General features: G+C 36.9%; 1 protein-coding gene across 4 annotated transcripts in view; it reads left to right on the plus strand.

Moving 5' to 3' along the window:
- Positions 1-23985, plus strand: part of MED14 (mediator complex subunit 14) — a 68150-nt gene that overhangs the window by 14228 nt on the left and 29937 nt on the right. For all 4 annotated transcript variants that reach the window (XM_057717837.1, XM_057717838.1, XM_057717839.1 and 1 more), the window contains 13 exons: positions 39-212; positions 886-1015; positions 1468-1596; positions 1913-2020; positions 2573-2705; positions 3879-4029; positions 4538-4649; positions 8369-8494; positions 10353-10431; positions 14329-14488; positions 17725-17919; positions 18293-18427; positions 20815-20891. In XM_057717837.1, coding sequence (XP_057573820.1) covers positions 39-212; positions 886-1015; positions 1468-1596; positions 1913-2020; positions 2573-2705; positions 3879-4029; positions 4538-4649; positions 8369-8494; positions 10353-10431; positions 14329-14488; positions 17725-17919; positions 18293-18427; positions 20815-20891 — 1709 coding nt within the window. The remainder of the gene's footprint in view (positions 1-38; positions 213-885; positions 1016-1467; positions 1597-1912; positions 2021-2572; positions 2706-3878; positions 4030-4537; positions 4650-8368; positions 8495-10352; positions 10432-14328; positions 14489-17724; positions 17920-18292; positions 18428-20814; positions 20892-23985) is intronic.

The following is a 23985-nucleotide window of genomic DNA, read 5'->3' on the forward strand; positions in this document are numbered from 1 at the left end:
TTCAAGGAAGCTTAATACATTTGCCCTTTGCTTTAAAGATGATCTCGAGCTTCTTAGATCAGCAAGCCATCCTGTTTGTGGACACTGCTGATCGCCTGGCCTCATTAGCTAGAGATGCTCTGGTCCATGCACGCCTGCCTAGTTTTGCCATCCCATATGCTATTGATGTACTGACTACTGGGTCTTACCCACGGCTGCCAACCTGCATTAGGGTAAGTGCATTCCTACCCCCATCCCCACCCCCCAAAAAAGTTGAAGGCTTTGGCATTGGATTTTACAATATTAGTAAGTAGCCCAGCCCCCAAAATAAAAACAAAAACAAAACAAAAAACGTTCTATATTTTAAAAATAAATATTTCATGTAGTTTTTTTTCTCTATAATTAAAATTTGGGGGGGGCGGCGAGTTTGAAATAAATTGGAGCTAGAATATGAGTAGCTATCAAAATGAGTTTATTTCTTTATTTATTTAGGTGAGGGTGAACAGAATTGCGAAAGTAACTTAACATCTATTTCAGAGGTGAAAATACAGCACACTAGTTGCTTTTTGGAAGTGTTTTTTAAAATTTGTTGTTGTGGTAGTTGTTTACTCACTCAGTGCTATTGTACTTTATACTTCTAAGAAGTGGTGGAAATCATCTAGTGACATTAAGTTGGTTTCATAAACAGAACATGAAGAAGTCGTGGTGCATTACCGCCTTAGCTGGGTGACTGGCGGAATCATTGACATGCAAATGCATGTTAGTAATGGTCACTATTATTGGATGAAGACTGCAGAAAAGAGTGTTGAGATTCTCTCGGGTAAAGTAAGAAAATACTGTTAGGACAGGCGCATGTAAAAATTCTGTCTATACCTTATTTTTAAATCACTTAAACTTTTTTTGTAGGATAAAATTATTCCTCCAGACCCAATTACCAAAATTGAGAAACAAGCTACACTTCACCAGCTGAACCAGATTCTTAGACATCGGCTTGTAACCACAGATCTTCCTCCTCAGTTAGCAAATCTTACAGTTGGTACGTACCTGAAATATATTTTTAAAGAATTGACTTGTTAGAATATTTTTCAAACAGCTATTGGGGTTTTGTCTTTTAACATGTCCTTATGAAGTCTTGACCTACAGTTTTGGTGGTGTTTGAATCTGTAACTTGTGCCATATCATTTCCATTTAGTACCTGAAAATACAGTGCTGGGGAGTGGGCAAGATCACCTGGGGCTGGAGGAGAGACTAGGTCCTAGAGTTGAGCCTCAAGAAAATATCGTTCCTTGATGTTAGAAGAGTTGTCTTTGGTTTCTTGATGACCTGGAAGCTGGTTGCTGTTTATGCAGGAACTACTGAATTGTTTGAACACTTATGAAAGAATCTTCAATCTATTTAAAATTTCTTGTGAGCAAGACTGAAAGTTCTAGGTTAGCAGGAAGCTGCTTATTTTCTAGCAAAGTAGACTTCTTCTTCTTCTTCTAAAAGCAAATGGCCGGGTGAAGTTTCGAGTCGAAGGAGAATTTGAAGCCACCTTGACTGTGATGGGAGATGACCCTGATGTTCCCTGGCGTCTTCTCAAGCTAGAAATTCTAGTTGAGGATAAGGAAACAGGAGGTAAATCATAAATACTGATTTAAATCATAGGTATTGATTTAAATGTTTGGTATTTTTATATTATTGAAACATTCTTGCAGAATAATTCATGTTTAGCAATGTATCCTGTAATTTGAAGCAGATTTTATGATAATTATAACTGCCTACTGACCACAAAAGTTTCAGTGTTTCTCTAATATACTCTCTGGTTTTCACAGATAATTTCAGTTCTTTTTTTTAAACTCATTGTTAGTGAGTATACTCTTCCTTAGTTGGTCTATGACACAATCTGTACACTTTTCTGATTAACCACTTTCTCTTCTCCTGCCAATGGAAGATGGGCGAGCCTTGGTTCATAGTATGCAGATCAACTTTATCCATCAACTGGTACAGTCTAGGCTCTTTGCTGATGAGAAACCTCTTCAGGACATGTACAACTGCCTGCGTATCCTTCTGAAATTTGAGCCTGTGTTTGTAAAGAATTTATGTCCCTCCACCCCCAACACACACACACACATGCACACCCACACACACATTGCCGTCTGCCCCTAGTCCTAAGCTAGAGCAGCTTAAACTCTACCCCTCACCCTTTTTGGGAGGAAACAGGTCTGGGGAACTGGCCAGTGTAAAGAATAGTGATGTCTATAAGAAACCAAGTTTTTAATTTTACTGTTAACTTTGCAGGTAAAAATTTTAAATGATGAGGTAGAAACAGTACTATTTGGAGAGAAAAAAATAGTACTGTTTGGTCTACTCATATTCTCTAAACGACGATGAATTAAGGGGCAACCTGGACCTTATGTTTTGTTTATATTGGTTCAAAATTAAATATAAAACCTTTTTCTAAAATTATGTCACAAATTGCAACACTTTTTATATGTCATTGGAGAAATATAATAACCAACTTTTCGGAAATAGAGCATTTGTTAAATGAAGTTTGCTTATACTTCACTGGCTTTGTAGTAATATACTAGATTTGCTTAACAAGATCCATCAGATTCTTTCTGCTTATCACTTCAGTTAGAAGTGCTACATTCCCAAACTCTAATGTTAATCCGAGAGCGGTGGGGAGACCTTGTACAGGTGGAAAGGTATCATGCAGGAAAGTGCCTCTCCCTCTCAGTTTGGAAGTAAGTAAAGTTGATTCTGGTGGGGTCATGCAATGACTGTAAATACTCTTTCTGTTTCTCTTTTTCTCTCATACATCTGATTTATTATATACCTCTGTGTACCTCTAGCAACATGATTTTGTATTGCAAAGTCCCATGGTATCTTCAAAACCACATAGGACATCCATAATTGATACCTTTCTTAGAACATGGCATGTTTCAAATATGCAGACATTTATCTATTTGTGCTAAAACTTACTGTTCTTAAAAGATTAGATTACTTTGGCTCCATGCCAGATTGCTAAAAGACCCATTGGATTAGGTTATTGGGTATTGTTTTTAAAAAATCCTTGCTTATCACAGTGTTATTTTTTGAATTACACCTTTTAAGAACTTTTGGGGGAGGTTTTTGGGGAAAATCAGTATCAGGCTGTTCTATAATCCTTTATTCCTCCTTTGAACTTTGCTTGATTCTCATTTTCTGTAAAGGAATCAGGTGAATAGACAGCACTTAAAGACTGTTTTGGAATTTTTCTGTGTGTGCGCATGTGTTTTATTTTTAAATTCTGTGTCTGTGTATTTTTTCTTAATGTAGTAAATCGTGTTGGATTACAAAATAGCTGTCTTCCCAATATTAATATTCCCTCAACAAACAGTTAGGACCTGCCATGTTTTAGGCTCTGGATAAGGCTCACAATAGACTCTCTCTCTCTTTTTTTTTAATGAGCCAATGTATTTTTTTTGTATAAATTTATTTATTTATTTATGTATTTATTTATTTATTTATTTATTTTCTTGGCTCTGTTGGGTCTTTTTTGCTGTGCGTGGGCTTTCTTTAGTTGCGGTGAGTGGTGGCTACTCTTCATTGTGGTGCGTGGGCTCCTCATTGCCGTGGCTTCTCTTGTTGTGGAGCACAGGCTCTAGGTGCGTAGGCTTCAGTAGTTGCAGCACATGGGCTCAATAGTTGTGGCTCACGGGCTCTAAAGCACAGGCTCAATAGTTGTGGCACACGGGCTTAGTTGCTCTGTGGCATGTGGGATCTTCCTGGAGCAGAGATCGAACCCGTGTCCCCTGCATTGGCAGGCGGATTCTTAACCACTGCGCCACCTAGGAAGCCTAGACTCTCTCTCTTTTATTCCAGAAGTTAACAGACTGTGTTGGAAAAAATTCTTAATATTTCTTTTTTCTCTTTAGTCAACAGGTTCTTGGGAGAAAAACAGGGACAGCATCAGTTCACAAAGTTACAATTAAAATTGACGAGAATGATGTCTCCAAGCCTTTACAGATTTTTCATGATCCTCCTTTGCCAGCTTCTGATTCCAAATTAGTAGAAAGAGCCATGAAGGTAAAAGAACTCAATAGATTTTAATATTGGTTTGATTAAATGAATATAATAATGTAACTTACCATTTATACTTAAACTTTTAGCACAAATTCTTTAAAATACCTAATTGTTCCTAAAACCCTTTATGAGGCTTATTTTAAATGAATTCCATGCTTGTACATTTGTTGTGGTTGTTTTAACATCTAATATTGTACAATTTTTAAGATGTTCTTTCGCATTTTGTAAGTTAGATCAGATCACCATTTTTATTTTTTTAAGATCTGCCATTTAATCACTATGATAATTGATACATACAGTGTCTTGATCTGTACTTGCCGGAATGTTGACTGTAGCCTTTAAGTTATCAATACTATTTAAGTTTATTTTTTTAACTTTGTTTGCTTTCTTTTACTGGTTAACACTTCCTTTCAGAATCACGATGATTATCTTGGAGCACAATAATCTACTCTCAGGCTTTTAAAATAAAAATGTTTAAATTGCACATACGATTCTGTTCTTGTTCATGCAGATTGATCATTTATCAATAGAAAAACTCCTGATTGACAGTGTCCACGCACGAGCTCATCAGAAGCTCCAGGAACTGAAGGCCATTCTTAGAGGCTTCAATGCCAATGAAAACTGTAGGTTCCTTTAAATTGGCATTTCTGTCTTTCTTTTGTTTAAATTAGTATCCACTTTTATCTTATGAAGAGTCTTAATGACTTTTTTCTTGATATACTGCTTTTGTTGTAGCGGCTGGGCATTTCTGCATTTTAACTTGTGATCTACCAAGCTTGTCCTAATTTTCCCCTTACTTTCTTCTTTCTCATTTAGCTTGATCTTATTTTTGAAATGTATATATATTGACTCTCCTTAAAACTTTTCTTTCCTATTGAAATAGAAGCTATTTTAACATTTTTTTTCTTTTAATATGAATCTTACTTCTTTTAGTTTTTCTTCTAGAAGGTTAAGACAGCTTTGGAAATATTTATACTATATGTATAAAATATGCCTCTTTGAATGAAGCAAAATATATCCCTTGTCTTTTTAAAAATTTTTTTGAGTTGTTAATACATTAACAGGATTCAAAATAAGAAATACAGATATACAGACATAGTGAAAAATCTTCTAATTACCTGCTATATTCAGAGCATTAGGGGACAGTCAGTCATTTAGAAAGTAAGTGCTTTCATTCTAGGAATATAGTTTCACAGTATCATAATGAGCAGATTTACTATCCCTACCCCAGTTGTCTTTGGCCATGATTACCTTGTGCCCACAGTATTTTTGCAATCTTAATTTTTCTAATTTTAATTATTTCTAATTTTTCAAAATAGTAAAATTATAAAATATCATTGGGATTGTAGACAATTGGGTTTTGTGATCTTTTGATAGGCTCTCGTTTACTTTAGTATCATCTGTAAACAAGGCTTCGTAACTAAAAAAAAAACTCAGTATGATTGCCTGGGGGATATTTAAATTACTTTGAAAAATGGACTCTGAACATGTGTTTACCTAGGAATAGTCTTGTGTGTTGTTTGTACAAGTTGTGAAGATTTTTCTTTAGCAGCATTTTATAGAGATGCCACTGCTTGAGTAGCAAAGAAGATGTGGGTTCAGCTGCTCTTGTGCTCTTGAACAAGTCACAAATTATTTGGGCCCCATTCTCCTTACCTGTAATTTGAGGATGTTAGTCCAGGCTCTTCCTGGCTTTCTAACTCTAGTGGGATTGTGCTACAGTAGTGGTTTTCAAGTCCTAGGAGTCTGTTGAGTCCTCGGTGTTAGAGAAAGGTGCTTTGGAGACTATGTTTTGAAGGAGAGGAAGGTTCTTGCATGTGGGGTTTGGCCCCTCAGCCCTGCTTTAATCAGAACAGTTCTGGAAATGAGGACTGCTATAGGAAAAGGTCTGCTGACTCACCATTTTAGGACATATGCTTCAACTTGTTTCTTTTTAAAAATTCACATTCATGCATTTATACTCTGTGTACTCTTACTTGATCTCTTCTGTGATGGGAAAGCATGTTTTAGTCAGATTCTTTGCTGGAACCAGGGACCATAGTCCATTCTGGGAATCCCTTAGTGCAGTTTCTCTTAATTAGCTGACTTTTCTTCCAGCTCCTCGCTAGAATAAGCCGAGGAAATGAGTACCTTGGAGAATGGAGCATTTCAAGGAAGGGCTAGCGGGGTGCACCGACAGCAGATTTTAGCCCAGGGGGCAGTGTGTGGTTTCTTGAGGGTGGGAGATGGGAGTGGAAATGTCTCAGGGGAGGGTAGGCAGGACTCTTGGAGAGAAATTTTTAAAAGGTAGTGCAAGGCACTAAAGGTAACTAAAGGGGCCCTGTGGCCCCTTCTTAGCATCACCTGACTCTAGGAAGCCAAGGTGCTCTCCCTTGGGTTGTGCTCTGTCAGCGCCAGATTTGAGGTCTCGAGGTCAGTTCACGAGGTGTGAACCACACACAGCCATTCCTAATTGGGCTTAGTTGCTTCTCTTCAGTCTTCCCACTTCATATTACTGTCTATTGGTCCATTCCTCATCTTGTCCTCAATAAATAGATAGGGAGAAATGAAGGAGGAGATGTGTGTGTATTCCTACTGCAGGAAGAAGCAGTGTGCAGCCCGGTCATCTTGCAGGGCCTTTAATTCTCCCTTCATAAGTTTCTCCATTCTGGATACACTCCATTCAAACCTGTTGCCTTTAAATGCTTAGGGCCTTATATGTTTTACTTTCTGTAAAGAAAAATACGGACATTGGCAGCCGTAAAATATGTTCAGAGATATACATCAAAGTATTTTCTACCTTTTGAACTGTGTTCTCTATATTCTTCTCTAATGCCCTATCTTTTCAAAAATATTTAGTTTTGTTAATTAGATTGAAATTATAATTGTTATCCCAATTGTCAGAATTAGTTTTACTCCATTGCTACACTTTAAAAATAGTTTTGCTATTTTTATTTTTATGTTTTCCTATCCCATTAGGAATTAAGACAGTACAGATAAGTTTTAAAACTCAGCAAATCTGCTTTAAATCTCTAAGCACTTTTTAAATGTCACACTGGTCTGAATGATAGAATATTGTAAAAGAAATTTTTGTGTGTTTGTGCCTTTTTGTCCTGTTTGTTTGTTTTAGGTGAGAGTTATGCTGAACCTGCATGTTAAACATGTGTATGCAAATATGTGTTAGATATACTTGAAAGCAGTTTGTTTTCATCTGATTAAATATATTTCCTGCGATCTTTTTTGCGTTATTAATTTGTTCGCATAGACAGTACCAGTGGCAACATCACCCATTTTAATTGTAAATTTATAAAAAGGTTTTAGTTTATTTCTTTGTTTCGTAAGGAATATAGAAAATGTACATTATTGAGCACTTTGCTTTTTAAAGCAGCTTTGCAAGCTTGTTATTGCTTCTTCCTGAGGACCCATGGCGTGGACAGGAAGATGTCATTGTCCTTGTTTAACAAAGTAGCACAGAGAAGTCACACCTGGTGAAAGGCTGGGTCTACATTACCACTCTCCTCACTGCCCGCCTTTCTTCTGTGCTGTAGCTTTAGAGGAATGTGGTAACCAGAAGAGCATATTCCTTTTGCAGGTCATCAATCTGATTAGCACATGGTGTGCTTTCATTGCTTTGCTCCTTTACTGGATTTTGTTACGCCAACTTGTGAGATTAAGGGGAAAGTTAATTGGGCCTGGTGGAAATACTGTGAAATTCTAGAACGAGTATATTGGCAGCTTTGGGAATTTGTGTTTAGTATAGTAGTTGCCTTTGTTCTTATTTCATCTGTGACTTGAAAATGAGGTACATAAATAACTTGAAAAAAAATTTCCTATATAATCAGTAATGTTTAACAGCTTTCAAATGTTTTTTTTAAATACATGGTCCCTAATTGCCAGAAAAACCTGTCTTTATGAAGAATGGCATTAAAAATATTTAGGCCATAAATGAAACTTATTCTGTTTACCAAACAACTGTTTTTTTCCCATTATACCAAAAAGAAAATCCTTCAAATTAGCCTATTAGTAATTACTGAGTGAAAGTAAAACTAGAACTCAGCTCACTGATAAGGTTAAATTTTCACTAGCTATTATACCTTTTTAAAGGAATCTTGGCTGCTTTTATTTTTTGTTGTAGTATTCAAGATAGGCATGTTTGTTTCAGGTCACCTCGTAGATTACAGTCTTCCTTTGAGCTGCTAATTGATATAATAGTACTAATCCAGTTTAGCAAAATTATGTTTTTCCTCTAACATTCAGGATCATTCAGTAATTGGTTCATTTTTACTCACTGAGAAATATATATATATATATTTGGGGGGGGGGATATTCAGATAGAAATGTAACTTAATTCTTAACTGTTCAGCTTCCATAGAAACTGCACTTCCAGCTCTTGTTGTTCCCATCTTGGAGCCCTGTGGTAATTCGGAGTGTCTACACATTTTTGTAGATTTGCATTCTGGAATGTTCCAGTTGATGCTTTATGGACTTGGTAAGTTACTAAATGATAGACTCAGTATAAAGAAAAATATTTTTAACAAAAGCAGAATAAAAATTTTCTTGCCATTAGATATTGGAAGGGGTAGTATAAACAGTGTATAGAAAGTAGATATGGAAGGAATAACTTTTGCTGATGTCTATTTCTTGGGGCCCATTTTAACTCTCTTGTACCAGAAATTAAGCTTCCCAATATGAAGTACATTCATGTTGTTTCTAGTATATAAAAGTAATAATATTGATGGCTGATCTTTTCTTAGATTAACTGTTTTACTGCTAGTAATTGGATGTCATGGAGAAGATTACAATCTAATGTCATTCACAGCTGAAGGACAAATTTATGACAATATAAACATCTCAGATGACTCGGGGTATATAATCCCTGAGAAAAGGACTTTTTCTTTCTGGCTGAAACACAGTAGAAACTGAAGTTTGATTTCTAGCATATTCTGTTACCAAGCTGGTGTTCTGAAATGATGAAATACTAGGAACTTAGTGTTTTTGTATTGGTAATGGAATAGTGTTCTTGAATACATTGCCACATTTGCCATTTGAAATTAATATTAAGCTAGATAGATTGATGAAAATAAAAGGCTTTCTGGTTATATCATATGGCTATATCATATGGCTATAAAGATAGATTTTTCTATGAATTACTGCTCATGGAAAACTGGCCTCATTCCTTTGAATCACATCACATTTATAATGGCTAATTGATAAGCAACACATTAGGAAATTATTTGCTCTTCAAAACTTTAACTTTTCTTGATGATTAACATAGTATACACTCATATAAGTAGAAAAACTAAACATGTAAAAATGAGAGAAGCAAAAAATAGTTGCCTGTTGGTAATCATTGTTTTTAGGGGATGTATGCTTGTCTTAGCTCAGGTTGCCATAACAGAGAACCATGGAGTGGGTGGCTTAAACAACAAGAATTTATTTTCTCACAGTTTTGGAGGTTGGAAGTATGAGATAAGTTTGCCAGCATGGTCAAGTTATGGTGAGAGCTCTCTTCCTGGCTTATAGTCATCAGCTTTCTTGCTGTGTCCTCACGTGGCAGGAAGAGAGAGCAAGAAAGCTCTCTAGTGTTCTTTATAAGGGCACTAATCTTATATGAGGGCCCCACCCTCATGCCCTTATCTAAACCTAATTATCTCCCAAAGTCTCCACCTGTAAACACTATCACATTAGGAGTTAAGGCTTCAGTGTGTGAATTTGGGGGGATGCAATTCAATCCATAGCAATGCTCTTCTAATTTTTTCTATACTTTTTTCTTTAGTTGAAATCATTTTATATTTTGCTTAACATACTATTATTACCATTTTCTAGTGTCATTAAAAATTCCAAGTGACATTTAGCAAGCTGATCTTCAGCCAACAGCTGTTGCTTATTTAGCAAGCTAATCTTCAGCCAACAGCTCATGCTTATGCCAGAGATCATTTGTGTTTAATAAATAAACATTTTAATGGAGTTTTATAGCTTTTATAATTTTTAAGGTTCTAAGTCTAGTAATACTATGAGTTTTAAATATGTACAAATTTATAATATTAACTAACTAGATTAAGAGTTTTGGTAATTAAAATATAGGCAAAGAATTCATGTATTTGTTACTTGTTCTTCCTGCTAATGTACATTTGCTATTAAATATGTTAACTCTAACTCTTCCTAAATGTTAGAGGGAAAACAGATTAGGTTAATTTATGCCTCATGATGCATTTCGTTTAGTTTTTCTCTGACTCAAAAATAACACTACTTTCTGCCTAAAAAATAATTTTCATTTAAATTTTGGGCTACCTGGGTATCTTGTGTCTCATGTAAGCAATTAACTAATGAAGTGCTTTATGCTATAGACCAGGCCACACTGGATGACATGGAGAAGTCTGTGAATGATGATATGAAACGGATCATTCCTTGGATTCAACAACTTAAGTAAGCTTATTTATTTAGCTCAAAACTAAAAATGGAAACTTATTTTGACAAGATATATTTTCTTCTCCATCATTACTCTTGATCAGCCACTATCCTTAATGTTTATGACATGAAACTTGAGTACCTTTTGGTACTTAGAATCTAAATTTTCTTGGAATTGGTCCAAGGTGGCAGTGCTTTGTCTCAAATTCCCTTCTAGAGCAAATATAGGTATGAAGGGCATGACACTCAACTTTGATTCCTTGCCATATTTTCTCCTGTACAAACCCTCTACAAATCACTTACACAATGAATTTTATTGTATCTAGTATTCTTTGCAATAGAGTCTTATTTGTTCTTATCCAGGCTAATCTTCATGGTATGACACTTTCAGAGTAGTCATTTCTGCTTCTCTAATACTGTTATTTAGTTTGTCTCAGAATCCTTTGAATGCTTCAGACTGTTAAGCTAAATAAAATTGAAAATGGAGCTAGAGATAATTCTGTGAGGTTTCATTACCACCCTGGTACACAAAGATACCATTATGGAAACTCTTAACAGACTCTTTTTAAATTGGTAAAACAGACTTCCGAGGGATAAAAATAAATATCAGAGATTAAAACCAAGGTGGCAGGACTTCCTAGGTGGCGCAGTGGTGAGGAATCTGCCTGCCAATGTAAGGGACACGGGTTTGAGCCTTGCCCTGGGAAGATTCCACATGCCGTGGAGTGGCTAGGCCAGTGAGCCACAACTGCTGGGCCCATGTGCCGCAACTATTGAAGCCCATGTGCCTGGGGCCCGCACTCCGCAACAGGAGAAGCCACTACAATGACGAGCCTGCGCACCACGATGAAGAGTAGCCCCCGCTCGCAGCAACTAGAGAGAGCCCGTGTGCAGCAGCAAAGACCCAACGCAGCCAATAAATAAATAAAATAAATAAATACATTTATAAAAAACAATAAAAAACCAAAAACCAAGGTGGCAAATGGTGGGGCAGGGGAGGGGGGTGGGGCAGACTATTCAGTGGGATTTAAATACTTAAATCTTAATAATTCACATCTTGCATGACTTAAGGTTGTTGGGCAGTTCCATCTAGTGGAAATGTAACCTAAAACCAGCAAGTCAAGTCCCCAAAGCTTCAAACTTATCAAATGTGTATCTGTACTTAAACTCACATTATTTGTAGGAAAGTTCCCCTGGTTGTCACTTTATAATGGTGCTTCTCAGATGATCTTTGGTGAATGAGCAATTTATCACTAATCTATCATGGGAAATTAATATTTTTGAAATAACTTTATTGAAATATAATTTACATAGTATAAAATTCAACTGTTTTAAGTGTACAATTCAATGACTTGTAGTAAATATACTGTTTTGCAGTCATAACCACAATCCAATTTTATAACACTTACAACATTTCCATTGCCTCAAAGATATGCTCATTTACAGTTAATCCCCATTCCCTGCCTCAGCCCCAGCCACTATGACTCTACTTTCTGTTTTCGTAGATTTTCCTTTTCTGGACATTTCATATAAATGGAATCATAAAGTATGTGGTCTTCTGTGACTGGCTTCTGTCATTTAGAATAATGTTTCGGGATTCATCCACGTTGAAGCATGTACCAGTACTTCATTACTTTTTATGGCTAACTAACATTCCATTGTATGGCTAGGCCACATTTTATTTTTCCATTCATCAATTGATGGACATTTGGATTGTTTCCACTTTTTTGGCTCTTATGAATAATGCAGCTATGAGTATTTATGTGCAAATGTACATGTGGACTTTTCATTCCACTAGGAATAGAATTACTGGATCATACAGTAAATTTATGTTTAAGTTTTTAAAGAAGCTGCCATACTGGTTTCCAAAGTAGTCGTGCCATTTTACAGTCACATCAGCAGTGTACGAGGGTTTCCATTTCTCTGTACCCTTGTCAACACTTGTTACTGTCTTTGACCATGGCCATCCTAGTGAGTGTGATGAGGTATCTGACTGTTGTTTTAACTTACATTTTCTGGGGACTAATGGTGTTTGGCATCTGTTCATGTTACTACTTTTTAAAATAATATGCAATGACAACAAATTCTAGAGAAAAGAAATGAAAAAACATGTTCAAAATACAAGCCCCAATTTTTTTTATGAGTCAACAGCCATAAAATTGCATTTCAGTAAATAAAATCAGAACAAAAAATATAAGAAAATTCAAAATCTATGTTTTTCATTGAAAGTGTACATATATAGACAAATTACTCTTCACTCGGGCTTTTTGTTCCACAAAGTCACAACAAAAAATGTTGAGTGGAATAGCAATTCCATATATGCTTTGAAAGAATATCTTGTGTTATTCACATATTTATAATTTATGTATATTACATTTGTAATATATTTAGAATTTTTAATGTGACAAATGAGCTTGTTTGTGGTTTGTTGTAACTTATCTAATCTAGGTTGGAATGACCATGATGATAATCACAGGAGATAGTTTTAACTGTCATCCAAAATGAAACAAGTATTGGTGTATTTTTAAAATTTATCTTCATTCCTTTATTAATAGCCAGTTCTAGCAATTGATCCTGTGAAGCTGTAGTTAAATTTGTTTTTCAGTGTAAAAAAGCACTTTCCAGATTTTATACAATTTTGGGGCAATAGTTGACAGACTGCCCTTAAAATGTTATATATTAAAAATGGTTTTGTTGCACATGACTAGTATACATTTTGTATCACATACAGCTCACCACACAAGTGCAACAGCACCCAAACTGGTCTGTAAGCTGTTATACAAGGCAAGCCCACTGATCATCAGCTTGGATGTTGTGACACTGTTACGTTGTTTCTAAATTTGTATTCTTATTTTTTGAGTTGTCTCATTGTGGATCAGTGAGAGTTTATGTACCAATCATTTTATCCCTTTTTCACATATTATATGGTATCCTAACGTCAAGGATAGGTAGTCAGATAAAAGGAATGAGAAGAGTAGTATAGTAGAAGCATCGAAGTGAAATCTGGTGGCTTAACTGAGAGAGGGGGAAGAAGGTAATTAACACTTACTGGTGGGCTTCCCTGGTGGCACAGTGGTTAAGAATCCGCCTGCCAATATAGGGGACACAGGTTTGATCCCTGGTCTGGGAAGATCCCACGTGCCTCAGAGCAACTAAGCCCATGTGCCACAACTACTGAGCCTGTGCTCTACAGCCTGTGAGCCACAACTATTGAGCCCACGTGCCACAACTACTGAAGCCTGTGTGCCTAGAGCCCGAGCTCCACAGCAAGAGAAGCCACCACAATGAGAAGCCTGCACACCACAATGAAGAGTAGCCCCTGCTCTCCGCAGCTAGAGAAAGCCCGTGCACAGCAAGAAGACCCAATGCAGTCAATAAATAAATTAATTAATTAAAAACCAAACAAACAAAAAACACTGGCACCTGCTAGGCATACTCATCACTTTATATGCACAGTATAAAAACGGGGGCTGGATATCTCCAGTGATAGCAGAAAAATGAAGTACTTTTATATATATTTATTGTTTGTTGTTTTATTTGGTTTTTATAAACACTTCAGGCACTTTATAAAAGATGTTGAGATTAGTTTGTGCTATCTTCTAAACCATAGGAAATCTTTCATGTCTTGTAATGAACTGATAATGTCTCAGCCTTAATACTAGTTAATTCTACCTTATAACTAATTAAAATCATTCACACTGTGGTTTAAACTCCTTAAACTAGAACTAGAACTAAAAGTCCAGTACAAAACTAGAGAAATGATTCATCATAATGGTTATGTGTCCTTTTACTAGTTCAGTTAAATTTCGTTTTAATTGGTTTCTTAGTGGTCTTAAATAATCTATAAATCAGTAGCACACAGTTAATCAGAAAAGTCTATGATTGTGTGATGTGGATTATCTCTTTTAAATTAAGGTTTTGGCTTGGACAACAGCGTTGCAAACAATCTATAAAACACTTGCCTACAATAAGCAGTGAAACATTGCAGCTGTCCAATTATTCAACCCATCCTATTGGAAACCTTTCTAAGAATAAGCTGTTCATTAAACTTACCCGTCTTCCACAATACTACATTGTAAGTATGCAAAGGGGTGATTTGGGTGATCGAGTTCAGTAATTCTATTTAGTATCTTGAATAATTTATTGTTTGGTTTAATTTGCAAATGTATTTAATTGGATATTTGAATTTTGTGTATTGATTCTCAGTCCAGGAGAGGGGGGAGAGATGGTAGGGATGGGGGAGAGAGGAAAGTCATGTCTGTAAGAAATTATATAATGATTAGGTGGGTTTGGGAAATATAAGGTAATCCCCTACCCCTCACCCTAGGATCTCTCCTGTAGTGAGGCCTAGTTTCTGCTTGGAATGGGGCAGCTCCTCTGTGTAAGAAAAAATTTGAAAGCAACTACTATGAAGGTTTGGAGATGTTTTGGTGTCAGATACTTGTTTGATTTTAATCAAATGTTAACTTGCACAATGCTGCCTTTTAACTATGGCTGACTAAAGTAGCTTTCCTTTCTCATCCTTAATTGATTGAAGGCCTATATATCCATTTTATTGATAGCATGTACTTTTCAGTATACACTAAAATCCTCATTCTTTTTTTCACTCTTTCTAGGTGTTTTCTAGTAGTTTCTTTCAGATCATTGAATTAGTTAAAATTTGTAAGTAAGAGTTTGAAATATGGACTCATTTTATAAATATATTTCCTGCTTGTAGAAATTTTTGTGTACACCAAGTAGATACTTTTGGATAAGATTCTAAGGTGTTTGAAAAACTTAATTCAGGATTGTTGGTCGAAGGTAGTGGGAGTGAATTTTTTTAAGGTTTTAAGTTGTACTTTTGAAAGATGCTATCATAAAGGTACCCTGTGTAGCCTGATATATCTTAAGTTAGGATTACTTATGTTTACAAATAAGTCTGTCATTGAGGTGAAATTCACTTTTTTCTGAAGTTTTAAGTCTGTTATTGAAGTTCACTTTTTTCTGAATTTTAAGGGTTACTTATGTTGACAAATAAGTCTGTCATTGAAATGAACTTCACTTTTTTCTGAATTTTTAAAACCGAAAAAATCTGAATTTTTTGGAACTAGATTTGGCACGCGATAGAGGATTGTTGTTTCAGTTCTCCGTGAGCTGCCTGGTCTTTATGTGAAATGATACGCATGATAATCAAACCTGTGAACACACAAAGATGTTTTATACTCAGCCACACACAAAATAAAATGGTTGTAATTTATTATTTTCTGACCTTATTTAGTATCAACAAAAAGCCAGGCTTTAAGTTTCAGTGACTAGAGATTTACTATAAAGCAATAATTTGTTTCACATGGTTTAGACCAAAGCTGAGTGTATGCTACTCTTCATCCTTCATCTCTCTCACTTAGGGATGATACATTTATAGTAGTGGGAAAAACTAATGTGGACATTAAGAAGAACAGAGGAAAGTCTTACTGCCTTTAAATGTCTTTCTGCTATTTTACCTTTGGCAGCTTTATCGATATCATTTATATACAGTAAAAATTCAGACTTTTTAGTATCTGGGGTTTAATAAATACATACAGTTTTGTAACTGCCATCTCAGTAGGATACAGAAAAGATCCATCACCCCCCAGAATTCCCTCATGCTTCCCCTCTATAATCAGACCCTCCCTCCACTCTCATCTAATGACCACGGACCTGTTTTCTGTCTCTGTAGTTTTGCCTTTCAGTTTAGTTTCTTTCATTAAGCATAATGCTTTTCATTTTCATCCATATTGTTATATGTATAGTAGTTCGTTCTTCTTATTGCTGAGTAGTGTTCTATGGTATGAATGTATCACAGTTTGTTTAACCAGCCTCTCATTGAAGGCCATCTGGGTTGTTTCCAATTTGGGGCAATTGTGAATAAAGCCGCTATAAGCATTTGCATATAGATTTTTTTGTGAACATAAGTTTTCTTTTGGATAAGTAACTAAAAGTGGGATTGTTGGGTCATACACTTAAGTGTATGTTTAGCTTTATAAGAAACTGCCAAACTGTTTTCCAAAGTGGGCAGACCATTTTGCATTCCTGCCAGCAATACATGAGAGTTCTAGTTGCTCTGCATTCTTTGCCAGCACTTGGTATTGTGATTTTTATTTTTTATTTTATTTTTTTTTGTGATTTAAAAAAAAAAAATGTTAGCCATTCTGATAGATGTGTGGTGGTATCTTATTGTAGTCTTAATTTATGCTGCCCTGATGGCTAATGGTGTTCAATATCTTTTCATGTGCTGATTTGCCATTCATATATCTTTGGTGAAGTTCCATTTTGCTTTTAATTTCCATTTCCTCAGGTGCCTCAGCGGCGATGCTTAGATGTTGGTCAAACAATTTCCTGAAGAGACTGTATGGGGAGGAGCAGGTAGAGAGAGAAGAGAGGCAGGAACAGAAACAGGAAAGTGTTTGTTGATCAAGAGCGTTGCCCAATGGCATTTATTCCTCTCACTTCTTAAAGTATTTAGGGGACTTTTCTTAAATTTTAGGTGGACCTTAAAAACAGTAAGCTGGTGTAGTGAGTAAGAGCAAGGTCTCTGGATCCAAACTTCTAGGATCAAAGCATATCACTTCTCAGCTCTGAGACCTTGAGCAATTAACCTAATTTTTTTGTGCCTCAGTTTCTTTATCAGAAAAATGAAGATAAGAATCCCTACTTCGTAAAGTTGTTGGGTGGGTTAAATATGTTAACATCTGTTAAGTACTTAGGACAGTTCACGGCACATAGTAAGCTCTATTTCAGTGTTAACTATTGTTGATGTTATTATCCTTCCCCTCACAGTGACCATATATTTCAGTTGAAAAATCAGGGTTTATTTTTATATGCTTCCAAATATGAGAGGTAGTTGTCATTTTTCTCTGCCATAATGGTGGACTTCTTAGGATGTTTCAGTGGTTAAGAGAGACAACAGGGCAATTTAAAATAGATACCACTCTAGAAAATCTAGCAGACCTGCTGGACTTAAGCAGAAAATGTTTTCAATTTATAAGCTAAGGTACGAATATCAAGAACAGCTAATGCTGATAGTCTAAATGTTCCATTTGCTATAGTTTTTGGTTGCTTTTCCTTTTATCATTGTTCTTTAGTCTGATCTATTTTTTATTTTAGAAAACAAATTACAGATTTAATTGCAGTGCTTTTTTTTTTTTTGAGATCATGATTGATTTGTCCTTGTTTTAAAAAAAAAGTCACCCACATTAGATACATAATTCTGAGCCCTACCTGATATAAGGAGGAAAATATCCAACACTTATCAGTTATGTCTCTGAGTCTTATTTCTAATTTGGGTCTTTTTAGGTTGTGGAGATGTTGGAAGTTCCCAATAAACCCACACAGCTGTCATACAAGTACTACTTCATGTCTGTGAATGCTGCAGATCGTGAAGACACCCCAGTCAGGGCCCTCCTGCTGCAGCAGTTCAAGGAAAACATCCAGGAATTCGTTTATCGTACAAAAAATGGGAAACAGCCTAGAACTGGTACCAAGCGCAAGGTACAATCACATACAGAAATAAGCACAGGGTTTGTGTGTATTAACTTTGCTGTGCTCTTTAACCATTTTTAAATGGGAAAGAATTAAGTATGGTTTCTAAGACACTGAGCAGCAATAAGATTTAGGTAACAAATGTCTACATATTCTTGAAAATGCTTCTCTTTTAATTAATAACTAATTATACACTGTTTTCCATAAGACAGCTTGTTAAATACATAATATTCACTACTAAATTTCCAGTGTTTGGGTCAATATTTGCTCAGTGAATATTTGTCAAATGAATTAACATTTGTTTGGGTTAAGTCCAACTGCCTTAACTAATTGGATCACATGTACTTTTTTTACCCACTTGTGTTCTTTACTTAAATTCTAGTTGTATGATGATCTATGTCCAGTAGAACCCAAGAAAACCAAACGATCAGGAGAAATGTGTGCCTTCAATAAAGTTCTAGCTCACTTTGTCGCTATGTGTGATACAAATATGCCATTTGTAGGACTTCGGTTGGAGGTAATTTTCTGAAACTATTTTGGGTACTCTGGGTAATTTTTTAAATGCCTTGCTAAAGCTAGGTGAAATCCATTAGGAGACCCAGATGGTTGTGATCTTATTTATTTTGAGAGGGGTGGGGTTGAAATCACAGCATCTCGTGGTGTACATGTAAAACATGACTGAAATTATTTCATCTCTCTGATTCCAAATTGTGGGCCTTCTGTTCTTTGTGGAAATGGAAAGTAAATTCTTCCAAGTTTAAAAAAAACAAAAAAAAAAGGACAACTTTTTAGAATTAACATCTTACTTGTATACCTCTTAGGAGCATTATTTACCCTTTTAGAGATGCTTAGTTGAAGGGGTGGCTCATTTTTCAGTGGGTGAAGCTGTTCATATTGCTTACTAATAAAAATTTAGGTTCCTTTCTGAGAAACAGATCAGAAAGAATATTAAACTAAATTTTTCCTTTTTTCCCATGGAAGAAGCAACAGGCTTATGCAGAGCTAGTGTCTTTCAACAGTACACAGTTGAGATATCCAGCATGATCCCCAAACATGAAAGTAAAGGGAGGTAACAACCTGCATTATTTTTATATTTCCAAAAAGGGCTTTGGCCAAGGATCAGCACCCCTTAAAAGTAACACATCAAAACCTTAATTATTTCCTTCTAGTTTAAAGTTTTACTTTCTGTAAGACTCCTCCCCTCTGTAAATTACTGCGAATGAAGAAGAGACTGAGAAACATGGAAGTGGATTATTTCAGTTGGGCTGATGATGACAGTCTTGGGAAGACCTACTGAAAACACTTTGATGCTTTAGAGCAGGAATCAGCAGACTTTCTATAAAGGGTCAGATAGTAAATATTTTGGGCCTTGCAGGTCATACAGTCTTTGGTTATAGCTTTTCAAATCTGCTGTTGTAGTGTGAACAAGCCATAGTTGATATTTAAACAAATGAGTGAGGCTATGTTCCAACAAAACTTTATTTACCAAAACAGGCAGTGGCTGGATTTGGCCCATGAGCTGTTGTATGCCACCCGCTGCTTTACAGAGCTTTGGGATCTGAAGGTGGAGAATAAGGTGTGAAATTGTGAGGAGCAGCAGTAGCCCAGAAAATCCAAGCCCAGAAATAGGCTAAAGTAGATACTTGTGTCCTCCATGTCCCAGCTCCTAAAACTGTGAGCTTGCTAGATGTTCTCTTGTCTGGGAACTGGCCAAAGCTCCAAAACTGTACAGTGTCCATGCTTCTGTGTTGTTGGGTTTTCTCATCGTGCCATGTGGATTGGTTGCACGAATGTCATTCAGTTACTCCCTTGCAATAGGAAGGGAGGCTACATGATGCCCAGGGGCAATGTAATGCCTCATTCATTGTCTGCTCTCTTCTCCATTACCCCCAGGATACAAGTCGCAAAAACTTGTGTCTTTGTAGTAACTAGACACTTGTAGACATATGGCCTCTCTGTCCCCCTTCTCTGTGCTTCTGTACCTGTTGCACATAGGCCATGTAACATTCTATCTGTAGTACTCTATTGAACTCAGTCAAGCTCTGAGAACCTTTTTCTTCTTTCAGTGAAAAAGACGTTAAAGGCAAAAGCAAGCACATTTTCTGCTTAAAGAAATTTATACTGAGATGTGAATAACTAAATCTAATCTTACCGGGAATGTTTATATTTCTGATCCATAGAAGAGAGCCAGTGTTTTTGAGCCCTCCCCACCCTTTGCTTCCTTTTGAATCTGGACCCCTACTGCCTGTTTAGTCAGCAGCTATTTTTCTAAACCTCTGCTCTTCCCAGGCCCAAAGAGCAGGGCTCAGTGAAATGCTTAGGGCTGCCTTAAATCCCTTCTGGAACAAGGTGGATATAAATAAATAGTCTGTCAGAGAAGACCTGGGAATATCTGCTGAAGGCAAGTGTTTCTTTGGTAGATCAGATGACTTCCTGGCATACCCAAATAACCTGTAGTTCCACTGATAGAGTCTCAGGCACTATCCCTGCATTTATCTTTTTAACTTATTTTCTGAATCCTGCAATTGGAAATGATAGCTCACTGGATAAATGCATAAATTGGAAATCTATTCTTCTTGGGTTTCACAGAGGAAATAGTTGTTAAAAATAGAAATGTATTCCAGAAAAGTTATAAACTGAAAAATATTGTTTGTGATTAAAAATGAGATGTGGCTATCACTCATACTTTTTTTCAAACGGACATAACTGAATCACACAAGAAAACCAGTCTTATTTAGTTTCCCAGGAAATCAGATGATGGGGGATAATCATGCCTGATATGTTGTCACTTTGGGACAGAGTAACCCTAGAACAGATGCCATGAGAATAGAGACAGTAGTACTTAGAAAAGGTAGTTTCCTTTGTAAAATCGGTGGTCTGATAGTTTTGCTTTTCTCTTTTCAGTTGTCCAATCTGGAGATTCCACATCAAGGAGTGCAAATGGAAGGTGATGGCTTCAGCCACGCGATTCGCTTATTGAAGTAAGTCCCTGTCATGTGTCTGACTTGGTGCCACACACTGCAGCCACACTGCCAGTGCTGCTCCTTTTCTTCCGTGAGTCAGAGTTCAGAACCTGCGGATGTCACAGATTTCTTCATGGAATTACTACGGTCTGGGGGAGGATTCTCTTTCACCTGCCGAGTGGTGATCCAGCAGCACTTGGTATTTTAGGATGTCTTTCCTCTGGCTTATCTTTCATTCATTCAACAGATGTTTACTGAGTGTGAGTATGTGTCAGCCTTGAATTCTGATAGGGTCCTTCAGGATGCTGTGGGTTCACATAGCAGGGGGACCTGGGTTAGTTCAGAAGTCAGGAAGGGTATCCCAGTTGTACATAGAGTGAAGGAGAGGTGAGAATTAGCGAGAAGAAAGGGAGCTAGGGTGGGAGTGGATGCCCCTAACCAGAAGGAATAACTGCTAAAATGAAGGCTTAGAGGGAAGAGAAAGCTCAGCTTCCTGGAACTGAAAGAAGTTGGGCATGGCAGGAGTTAGGAGAGATGAGCCTAGAGATGTAAGCAGGAAGGGGTCAGATCCTGTAGGGCCTTTGTAGGTGTCCTTAAGGAATTTAGACTTTACCCCAATGGCAGTAAGACACCATCAGATGATTTTAAGCAGAAACCGACATCATTAAATAGCTGTGTTTGAAATCTCACCCTGATAGCATTGTGGAGAATAAATGAGAGGGGAACAAGACTGAAGTAGCAAAACCAGTCGCAGAAATGGTTCACAGAGTTGTTGGTAGCTTGGACCAGGGAAAGTGAAAGTTCCATAAGGACTTAGGGGGTGAAATCTTCAGGGGGTGGTGATTAGATTGATGTTCAAGGTGAGAAAGAGGGGAAGGTGGCAAAGATGACTCTTAGTTTTATCTTGGGCAAGTGATGGGTGATGGTGGTGTTTTCTGAGACGAGGGACTGAAGATGAGAGTTTGAAGGGGCTTTGCTAAGTTTGAGGTGCCCAGACATCCATTTGGGCAGGCGGGGATGTGTCTCAAGCTCAGGTGACAGGTCCGGGCAGGAGAAGTAGATGAGTCAGTACCAAGGTGAAAGTAATTGAGCTGGGATAGTAACTTACATCACCAGGAAAAAGTACACGGAGAGAGATGGGCAGAGGGCTTGGTTCTAAACGGGTAGAAGACAAGGGCCAAAGGATGCCTAAAGGGAAAACTAAGGCAGCGTGTGTGATTTATTAGGTGACCAGGATGGACTTGCAAAGCTAGAATGCCATTTAAGTGGTCAGCTTTTTTGGTGCAGAAAGCAGTTTTCTTTTTTTGGCATTGGTATTGTTTCTTAGATGTTGCTTAATAATATAAATCATAGAAGCAGTTTTTATTTATTCAATTTCTCTGTCTGCCAAGACATGGTGACTCTGCAGTTTGAGCCAGCGGGGCTTTAATTTTTGTTTCTTGGGAATCAATTTGTGCTGTGGAAGATGGGAAGGACTAGCAGATCGTGTGCACTCCACCCATGTGTCATGGTGCTCACTTTAGATAAAGAGTGGAAGAACTAGAATAGCTGCCCTGCCTGGCTGCATTAATGCCATCTCCACCAGAAGATTTCTGGGGAGTGAGCTAGTCTTAGACTAGACATCAAAAGGAAAATATAATACTTTTAATTAATTAACGTTTGGTTTTGTATTACTTCTGCCTAAAATGTAGGGTTTTTTTCTTTTTACTCCTCTTGACAACTGCACATTAGTAGACGATGATAACATTTGTGTTCTATTTTCTTAGTTATATTTTTCATGTTTTACAAGAACCTTAAAATGTCTTGCTCTTGGCATTTTTACGAAAGACATTTCAGTCCCCTTTCTTCTTAAACTCAAGAGAATTCATTATAGTCCTTACCTAAAAAGGAAGCACTTCATATTTTTTTAATCTTCATTTTACAATAATTTTTAAGAAAGTCTTCACCATATCCTGGCTATTGTTTTCTTTATTTAAAACTTAAAAGGAAAATATATAGAAATGGATAAAGAGATCTGTTTGTCTGGTACATGCTGTCCATTATTGGGAGTGTTTTCTTCATAGAAATGAAGAAGGAAGAAATAATAAATGTCTAAATATGATCTTATTAAATTAAAATATCTGGCATAGATCTAATTAGTAAGTAATTGCTCAAATACATTTAATCTTCAGAAACTCTTAAGCTTTTAGTCCTAGATATATTCATATTAAATGGGAGTATGAGTAGATACTTCAAAGCTTTAAAACTGAGCACATCTTTCTCCTCTTTGCTAAAAATATGTTCTGTTCTTGTTCAGCTTACCTCCTTGAAAATCTGTTGAGCAGGCCTTCTTGCTGTGTCTCTGAAAATATCATGGCAAACACCTTAGACTGCTCTGGCTCATGGCCCTGTTGCCTCGTGCAGATTCAAAAGCGCCTTGATCTCGCTGCTCAGATGACACAGTCTCAAGAGCAGCACGCTCACGGTGCCTAGTTTTGAGCTCTTGAGCAAACTTTCCACCCTCTCCTGAACTAGTATGACGGTAATGGGCAGTGCTGCTGGTCCTCTAGCTACGCCCACAAGGTTTTTTCATCTCGCCTACTGCGTTTCATTTGCCTCTGGTAGCTTATGCAAATAACGCACAGGCACAGCTCTTGTTTGCAAGTTGTGTGACTCGGCTTTTGTCAGTTATGCAACTGAACCCTTCTGCATATGCACGTGCAACCTATATAAAACCCCCTCCACTTTCCTTGTAGGTGCAATTGCACTGCTTTTACTAGCACTTTCAGTGATCCTCCTCCTCACCTTTGTGCTGGGGGGACATAACGTGGTTACTGATGTTTGTAAAATCCCCCAGAATGAAACTGACACACGGCACATGATGGCTGAGAATGAACAGTGCTGACACACGTCTGCCCTAGAAGGCCAAAGCTCACTTCCTAAATTTGTTCAATACTCATAATTACAGGATTAAAATCAGGAGTAGCTGTTTAGATCAAAGAACTTTTTTGAATTGATAGAAATTTTCAGATACGTTAAATCCATTGTCCAGGAAACATCTTCTTCGGTTCTTAATTTTTGGCAAATGTATTGAATGATAGTATTTTGCAGTATTTTGAGTTTGTAACAATTT

This window comes from Hippopotamus amphibius, chromosome X (genome assembly GCF_030028045.1).
Source record: "Hippopotamus amphibius kiboko isolate mHipAmp2 chromosome X, mHipAmp2.hap2, whole genome shotgun sequence".
Lineage (NCBI taxonomy): Eukaryota > Metazoa > Chordata > Mammalia > Artiodactyla > Hippopotamidae > Hippopotamus > Hippopotamus amphibius.